This window comes from Nicotiana tomentosiformis, chromosome 7 (genome assembly GCF_000390325.3).
Source record: "Nicotiana tomentosiformis chromosome 7, ASM39032v3, whole genome shotgun sequence".
Classification (NCBI taxonomy): domain Eukaryota; kingdom Viridiplantae; phylum Streptophyta; class Magnoliopsida; order Solanales; family Solanaceae; genus Nicotiana; species Nicotiana tomentosiformis.
In genome coordinates this window covers 117,729,074-117,738,201 of record NC_090818.1, presented here as the reverse complement: position 1 = coordinate 117,738,201, position 9,128 = coordinate 117,729,074, and the positions used below count along the sequence as shown (strand labels likewise).

The following is a 9,128-nucleotide window of genomic DNA, read 5'->3' as shown; positions in this document are numbered from 1 at the left end:
TTATCAGGGAGAGCTATAAACTATCAAATTTATTGAAAGGCAGGCAGAGACAGTAATATAAACTAGCTAAGAGAGGATATGCAACTAGGGGTTGACGCCCTGTATCTCTAAGAAGGAATGTAACCAGGGGTTGGTACCCTATATTACTGAAAGAAAATGTAACCAGGGGTTGGTGCCCTATATTACTGAAAGGAAATATAACCAGGGGTTAGCGCCCTGTATCACTAGGAAAGAGTGTAACCAAGGGTTGGTACCATGTATTACTGAGAAGGAATGTAACCAGGGGTTGGCACCCTGTATTACCGAAAGTAAATATAACCAGGGGTTGGCACCCTATATTATGGATAAAGTGTTGAATCCCCCTAGGTGAAAAGGTTCTACCTGAGTTAAGCTATGTAAAACAGCCTCAGCGAAGAGTACTTCTACTCGGAAATATGAGCTGGATCCCCCTAGGCAAAAAGGTTCTACCCGAGTTAAGCTACGTAAAACAGGTTGAGTGATGAGTACTTCTACCCGAAAATACGAGCTGGATCCCCCCAGGCGAAAAGGTTCTACCTGAGTTAAGCTACTTAAACAGCCTGAGCGAAGAGTACTTCTACCCGGAAATATGAGCTAGATCCCCCTAGGCGAAAAGGTTCTACCTTAGTTTAGCTACGTAAAACAGCCTGAGCGAAGAGTACTTCTACTCGGAAATATGAGCTGGACCCCCTAGGCGAAAAGGTTTTACCCTAGTTAAGCTACGTAAAACTGCCTGAGCGAAGAGTACTTCTACTCGAAAATATGAGCTGGATCCCCCTAGGTGAAAAGGTTCTACCCGAGTTAAGCTACGTAAAATAGCTTGAGCGAAGAGTACTTCTACCCGGAAATATGAGTTGAATCCCCTATGCAAAAAGGTTCTACCCGGGTTAAGCTATATAAAACAGCCTGAGCGAAGAGTACTTCTACCCGAAAATATGAGCTGGATCCCTATAGGCGAAAAGGTTCTACCTGGATTAAGCTACGAAATGGGAGACATGAACAGTAGTGATATATGCTGAAAATAAAGGGAAAATGGAGATTTTGAGGAACTTACCTTTGGTGACATTCGTCCTTTGAGAATCGCCATTCTGCACTACTTTGTTCCTGCTTCAAATAAAGAAAAATTGTGAGTTTTCAAAGTGGTGGTCGGTTTGTGGCCTTGATGCCCTGAGTAGTTTGAATTCACGGCCACTCCGCTGTCGAAGAACTGATTTTGTCAGTGTGGTACCGAGGTGCTCAGATACTTTGTATCACTTTCTGGAGACCTTGGCTTTCTGACATTGCCCCCTGTCGTTTCATACCCGGATGTCCATGGCACCGCTAACCCTTGTCCCTAAGGCAAGGCAATTTTCCTTTAAAATCAAACTTAGTTGTCTTGCACCCAGAACCAGTTTGTGTCTTGTTCTTGTCAACTTTTCCCATAAAGCAAGTCTTGCTTAGGTGACCTTATTTAGTTTCTTTGAGACATTTTGTCCGCCTTATCAAAAGAGATCACATATGGATTCGTGTCTTCGTCAATATCGTATATGCCCCAAATTGTGCTCGGTACTATGGGAAAACTGTAGCCAGTTTTGCAGCCAGTTTTTTGCTTCACTTCTAATGCAAGATTATACCAAAAGGGGCTCAAATAAAAATTATGGGAAAAAGCAGAAGAGCAATTGAAAGCGAAAAAGGAATTGTGTCTAAACAAAAGGTGTCCCTCTCGGGGGGATAAATAGGGAGACTTATCTGGAGGTATGTACTGACTTCAATGAATAATAACATTCATTTTGGACTGGACGCCTGATCCATCTGAGCTGTCTAATTCTCAAAATTCGTCGCAAATGTTCATCTTGAAACCGAGTTCCTGGTTGTTCTCAGGCCGGAGTACCGAAGACCCTTATTCGGCCAGAAGCGCCCTTTGCGGAGTTTTCGGTAACTAACCTCTCTTATTTCTCGACTCACCGTCGGCTTATGGTGCCCATATGGGTTTTAACCAATAAGAATCTCTCATTTCTCTGCTTACTGTCGCCTTACAGTGCCCATACGGGTTTTCACCGATGAGACTCTCTCATTTTTTTTTTCTTGTTTTTTTTTTGCCGCCCTTGACTAAGATACTGTATGCGGTAGGTTGTTCAAAATCTTGTCATGGTGACTTCAACATTCTCAGAGATCGATTAGAAGGTCTTAACGGGAAAAGGCAAAAAGATCCTTGAAATGAATTACAATTTTTGGGAACTATGTTTACGGAGAGACCGTAACAAATAAAGCAATCTTCTGCCCCAGTTTTGGAGTGTTGGGGATATGGATTTTTTGTTATAATGGGACCGAACCCAGGGTAAGGCTACCTACGTATCCTTTCGGAATCAAGTCGAACATAGTTCACCGACTCAGAAGATTTGTTGTTTGATTTTTTTCCTTTTTTTTCTTTCTTCTTTTTGTTTACTCTATTTTTTTCCTTTTTGCTTTTACAAGTACACAAGTTCCAAAAAAGGGAAAACAAAGAAGAAAAATACGACTCAAAAGGGTTAACAAAAGGGTGACACCTATTTGGGATAGTGACCAATAATAGCCTTCGTCATCTCGATCTGAGAAAATAATACGTGAAAGTTCTGCAGTGGGTATATATTAAACATAATATATTTTGACTGCATTTGCATTAATTGTCATGTCTGGTACCCGTCCTTCTTCATCTACCAAGTGCAAGGCCCCTTTTGGTAGTACTTTCTTGATGATGTAGGGTCTTTGCCAATTTGGGGCGAACTTTCCTTTAACTTCTACTTGGTGTGGAATGTGTTTCAAAATGAGTTGGCCTACCTCAAAGTGTCGTGGACGCAATTTATTGTTGTAAGTGCGTACCATTCTTTGCTGGTATAATTGACCGAAACATACTGCTGCTAGCCATTTTTTATCAATCAGCATCAGTTATTCCAAACAAGGTCTTTACATATTCTGTATCTTTAATCTCCGATTCCACACTGATCCGGAGAGAGGGAATTTTGACTTCGGCTGATATTACAGCTTCCATTCTGTATACCAACAGATAAGGAGTTGTACCAACAGATGTGCGAGCAGTCGTGCGGTATCCCAAAAGAGCAAAAGGCAACTTTTCATGCCATTGCATGTACCCTTGGATCATCTTCCTAAGAATCTTCTTGATGTTCTTGTTTGCCATTTCAACGGCTCCATTGGCTTTTGGTCGATAAGGGATATAATGGTGATGCATAATTTTATATTGCTCGCATACCTCCTTCATCAGATGACTATTTAGATTGGACGCATTTAGTGATAATGGTCTATGGGATATCAAAACGACAGATGATGTTGGAATAAACGAAGTCTACCACTGCTTTCTTGGTGACTGCTTTGAAAGTAACTGCCTCCACCTACTTGGTGCAGTAATCAATGGCGACCAAGATGAATCTAGACCCGTTTGAAGCCTTTGGCTCGATTAGCCCAATAACATCCATTCCACAAGCAACGAAAGGCCAAGGAGAAGACATAAGATGCAACTCTGATGGAGGCGAGTGAATCAGGTTGCCATGAATCTAGCATTGGTGACACTTGCGAACAAAACTGAAGCAATCTCACTCCATAGTAAGCCAATAATACCCTGCCCGCAGAACCTTCTTCGCCAAAAACGTATCCATTCATGTGAGGCCTAAATACCCCCGAATGCACTTCACTCATGATCCGCTTAGCTTCTATGGCATCTATGCATCTCAACAAGTTCAAATCTAGGGTCCTTTTGTACAGGATTTCCCTGTTCAGGAAGAAACCACCGGCGATCCTCCTTATAGTTCTTTTTTTATCTCCCTTGGCATGCTCCGAGTATTCCCTTGCTTTCAGGAATCGTTTTATGTCATGATACCATAGTTCACCATCTGGTTCTATCTCAATTATATTGTAGTAACCGTGTTGATTCTGAACTTGGATTTCCATGAGGGAGCATCGAAGCTAAAGTAGCCAATGCATCATATAGCTCGTTGTGAAACCTAGGAATATACCTGAACTTGATGGACTTGAATCTTTTTCTTCGGTCTTGCACATATTTTCTTTATGGAATAAGCTTGAGGTCCTGAGTCTCCCATTTGCCTTGATCTTCTAAAGCACGGGCTTTCATTGCGGTGCAAGTGACATAGATGATGTCGAACTCTATGAGCAGAATTTGCCATTTTACGATCCTGCTCGTGGACATTGGCTTTTGGAAGATGTACTTCAAAGGATCCATTCTATATATGAGATATGTAGTGTAAGCCAAAAGATAATGCCTCAGCTTCTGAGCGACCCAAGTCAAGGCACAACATGTCCTTTCTAAAAGGGTATACTTAACCTCATAATTGGTGAACTTCTTGCTCAAATAATAGATTGCATGCTCTTTTTTGCATGTCGCATTATGTTGTCCCAGTACACATCCAAAGGAATTATCCATCACCGATAAATATAAAAACAAAGTCCTACCAGGTTCAGGTGGGACCAGTACGGGGGGTTTTGACAGATAATCTTTGATCATGTCAAAAGCTTTTTGGCAATCATCCATCCACTTGATAGCAGCATCCTTTTCAGCAACTTAAAGATGGGGTTACACGTGGTTGTGAGCTGAGCAATGAACCTACTGACGTAATTCAATCTCGCGAGCAAACTCATAACTTTAGTTTTGCTCTTCGGGGGTGGCAGATCCCAAATGGACTTTATCTTAGATGGATCTAATTCGATGCCTCTCCGACTGACTATAAAACTGAGGAGCTTCCCAGACGAAACCCCAAGTTCATACTTGGCTGGATTGAGCTTAAGGTCATACCTTCGTAGTCGTTCAAAGAACTTTTTAAAATCGCGCACATGATCAGCCTATGTCTTTGACTTTATGATGATATCATCAACATATACTTCAATCTCTTTGTGCATCATGTCATGGAAAATAGTGGTCATGGCCCTCATGTAAGTTTTCCCTACATTCTTCAAATCGAATGGCATGACCCTGTAACAATAGGTACCCCATGGAGTGCTAGAGGAAAATTATATACAAGTATGTGGATGTTTGCTACAGGAAAATTATCCTTCGGACTTGCTTTGTTCAAATATTTGTAGTCGACACAGACTCTATTTTTTCCATCCTTCTTCGGCACATGCACAATATTTTCCACCCATGTAGTGTATCAGATGGCTCTGACCGCATTAGCGCTCAATTACTTCATAATTTCCTCTTTGATTTTATCACTCATGTCCGCTTAAAATTTTCGGTCCTTTTGTTGGACTGGTAGAGAGTCAGGATATGTGGAAAACTTATGAACCATTAGATCAGCACTTAAATCCGGCATATCATCATAAGACCAAGAAAATACATCTCTATATTCAAATAAAAGTTGAATCAAGGCATCTCTGGATTTTTGTTCAGTGTGAATGCTTATCTTTATTTCTCTAACTTCTTCACGACTTCCGATATTAATCAGCTTAGTTTCATTGAGGTTGGGCTTAGGCTTATTTTCAAATTGTTCCAATTCTCTTTTTATTTCCTCAACAACCCCATCTTCATCATATTCAACCTCTTGATGCATTATTTTGAAATTTGATAGCTTTTTAAGATCTGAGCGTGAATTTCGCATGCATGTCATGTTATTAAAGCCAGCATTAACAAGACTGAAATAGAAACAAAATGACAGGAATAGGAAAAAAGGAAAAGATACCGAACTTAATACGAAACTGAACTAAATTTCATTGATTTTGAAAGGATAGAAGGGTTAACATCAAAACAAAATAATCATATTGAGATGTTTGGATTACAACCCTGAAAGTAACCCAAATACAAAAAAGAAGTTGCAAAAGCAAACTACCAAGACTCTTTACTTGTACGGAGATGAGTTGCTTCCCAGTTGTTGAGCATGGTATCTGGGCCAATTAGTTGCATATCGGCACGACTAGTGCCTTCACCAGCCTGGATCATATTCACTTCAAAAAACATCTTACTGAGGCCATGGCAAATTTCATCAATGTTTTCATGCGCCGAGGAATTTTGACCCTCTTGGAGTCATGGCTTGACAAAAGTGTAGAAAATGTGAGGGATTAGTTTCTACAAGACCCACCCATGCTTTTGCGATGCTTGGCTTTGTCTTCATCTGCTTGTCTTCTCCTGAAATATAAACCAAAAGTACCCTTGTTACCAAAGGGAGAAATGGGTTCCAAAATTCCTTGCAATGACGCCCCAAGCCTTTTCCTGTCTCATAACCCTGTCTTAGCATAAGTGCAGCCACCATTATAGATGTGGCGGAAAGACGAGGATGCAGAATGGGCTTTCCTTCTTCAACATGGTCCACAGTGACCACTTCAAAATCCTGATAGATAATGGACTCACACCCTTCCTTGGCCTCAATACACGGGATCAACCGGTCTTTGTAAATGAATGACTCATCTTCTCCGTGAACAATGATTCCTTGCCTGTCATGTTCGAACTTGAGCATCTGATGCAAGGTGGACGAAAGTTATAACAAATTTCCATGTCCACTACTTGGAATATAATTTAAAATCAATCGGCCCAATTGTGATGGTGAGGTTGATTTCCCAAATGCTGTCTCTCGATGAGCCATCAAAAGCCCGAATGCAAACATTGCTAGGTCGAATTATGTCTGTATTTGATCTTCATGCTTTGCAAGGTAGATAGAGGTCATACATCTACGCTCGAGCCTCCATCAACCATGACTCACTTTACGTAGGGTCCCTCACATTTGATAGTCAGGTTTAAAGCCTTATTGTGCGTGGCTCCCTCCTAGGGGAGTTCATCATCAGTAAAGGACATTCTGTTCACCTCAAAAATTCTGTTGGCCATCTTCTCTAACTAATTCACTATAGTCTTCTTTGAGACATGTGCCTCGTTAAGGATCTTTATTAGTACACGGGCATGCTCTTCTGGATGTATGACCAAAGATAGAAGAGAGATTTGAGCGGGAGTCTTTCTCAACTGATTAGTACACGGGCATCCTGGACTTTCGTCTTTTTAAAAAACTCTCCCACCTCTATTTTAGTGACTGGTTTCTTTATTGGAATTTGGCCTTCTCTGATTTGCTTGGCCTTCCTCAACTCTTCTGGAGAGTAACACCTCCCCGATCGAGTCAAACCTCCAGTTTTCCCCATTTCTTCTATGATTTCTTTGCCTTTGTAGGTCACCATAGTTTTGTTGTAGTTCCAAGGAATGGTTTTCATGTTTGTCACACGGGGTTGCATGACAGGTTTGATTATGATCGGCTCTGTTTTACCTTTTGTACCACCTTGATTCTGCCTCATGATGGGGTGGCCTCCCAGGACATATAACCTTGGGCTTGGAACACTAGAGCGGACTTCCAACCTAGAGATTTTTGGAACAAATAAAGTATCCTTCTCTGAGCTTTGGGCGCCTTTCACAATCAATGGCACATCTTGGTTTGGACTTACTTCTAGTCCTGTCCCTTCTTAAATCGTTCTCACAGTCATTTCTGCTCGACTAACCGGCTTGTATTCTTGATCTCGAACAATTATTCCCTTAAAATGAACATCATTGTGTGTTGGAAACGAGTTATTTATCACATTAGGAGAGTCCTCGTCATTTGTTACCACAATCAACTTTTCAGCGATGAGTCTTTCTATGGCCTTTTTCAGGGTCCAACAATCATCAGTGCTATGCCATGGGACACCTGAATGATATTTGCACCTAGCATTTGCTTGAAATCCATGTGAACCGGGATACATATGGTAGGGAGCAATGGGTCCAATCACGCCCATCTGCTTCAACTTTTGGAATATACTAGACTATGATTTAGCTAATAGAGTGAATTTTTCCACCGGCCTTTGCTCTCCACAATAATCCTGCCTGGAACGAGCATTGTAGGGTGCCCGAAAATTTTGCTGCTGAGGTCGGAGGATCCTTGAGGCTGGTGCCCGTACTTATTAATTGGGAGGCTGGGCATAAGACTGGGCATTAAACACTATGTACTATGGTGGGCCCATAGAGTATTGAGGAATTGGCGGGGGATAATAATGTTGAGGGTAGCTGGACTGCCCTTGCTAAACTTGTATATAAGGGTGTGTTACCCCTCTTTGAACTTCCCTAGATCCCGAAGTCATCATGGACCCTTCATCTCTCTTCTTTCTATTTGCCAAACTTCCCGACCCATTTTGGATTTCTTGAGTAGTGGCTGGTAGTGGCTTTGAGAGCAGCTTGGCTTATAATTCTGCCAGTCTTGAGGCCATTTTCGACCATCTCCCCTATCTTGATTGCTTCTGCAAAAGGTCTACCCATTGCGGACATCATATTTTGGAAGTAATTAGGATCTTGAGCCTCCAAAAAACAATTATCAACTCGTGGTTATCTATGGGTGGCTTAACTCTAGCCGTTTTCTCCCTCCACTAGATGGCATACCCCCTAAAGCTTTCAGTCAGCTTTTTCTTCATATTGGCCAGGGAATTGCGATCTGGTGCAGTATCAATATTGTACTGAAATTATTTTACGAAAGCATGGGCCATGTCGTCCCAAACATGCCAGTGAGAGATATCTTGGTCAATGAACTATTCAGAGGCTACCCCCGCCAGACTCTCGCCAAAATAAGCCATCAACAATTCTTCTTTTCCTCCTGCACCCCTCAGCTGGTTGCAGAACCTTTTCAAGTGGGCGATAGGGTCGTCGTGTCCATCATATTTCTCAAAATTTGGGGTCTTGAACCCTAGTGGAAAATGGATATGAGGGAACATGCATAAATCACTGAATGAAACACTTTTGTGACCACCTAGTCCTTGTATGTTCTTTATGTTCTGCTCGAGACTTTTCATTTTCTGGCCATCTCATCTGGCTCACCCATCTTGGCAGTCTTTTCAATTTCCACTGGTGACTCGTACTGAAGAGTCTGATTGTATGGAGTCGAGACCCTAAAAGTCATATTTGGAGAGTAGTATTGGCCATCATAAGCATGAGATGGTGGCTCATTGTTTGGCCTCTACATAGGAGGTGGTAGCGGGATTGTATATTCCAGCGCGCCAGACACGACAAGGGTGTGTTCCTGACCGGTGCGGCTGGAGGTCGCACATTAGATGTACCAGGGTAGGGAAGCTGCAATTTGGCATATACCTTGGTGGTAGAATGTGATCGCTCGTTGCATGGAGCGATGGTT

The 9,128-nt window shown here is 41.9% G+C and overlaps 1 protein-coding gene across 1 annotated transcript; it reads right to left on the bottom strand.

Annotated features, from left to right (window-relative positions):
- Nucleotides 1-2,908: 2,908 nt before the first annotated feature.
- Nucleotides 2,909-7,746, bottom strand: LOC138896263 (uncharacterized). The gene is made up of 10 exons (XM_070181059.1): nucleotides 7,474-7,746; nucleotides 6,078-6,452; nucleotides 5,829-5,929; nucleotides 5,289-5,634; nucleotides 4,331-4,555; nucleotides 4,005-4,229; nucleotides 3,624-3,954; nucleotides 3,388-3,511; nucleotides 3,126-3,293; nucleotides 2,909-3,026 (listed from the first exon to the last, which is right to left on the bottom strand). Exons 1-10 carry the CDS (start codon nucleotides 7,744-7,746, stop codon nucleotides 2,909-2,911), a joined length of 2,286 nt encoding a protein of 761 aa, XP_070037160.1.
- Nucleotides 7,747-9,128: the final 1,382 nt, after the last annotated feature.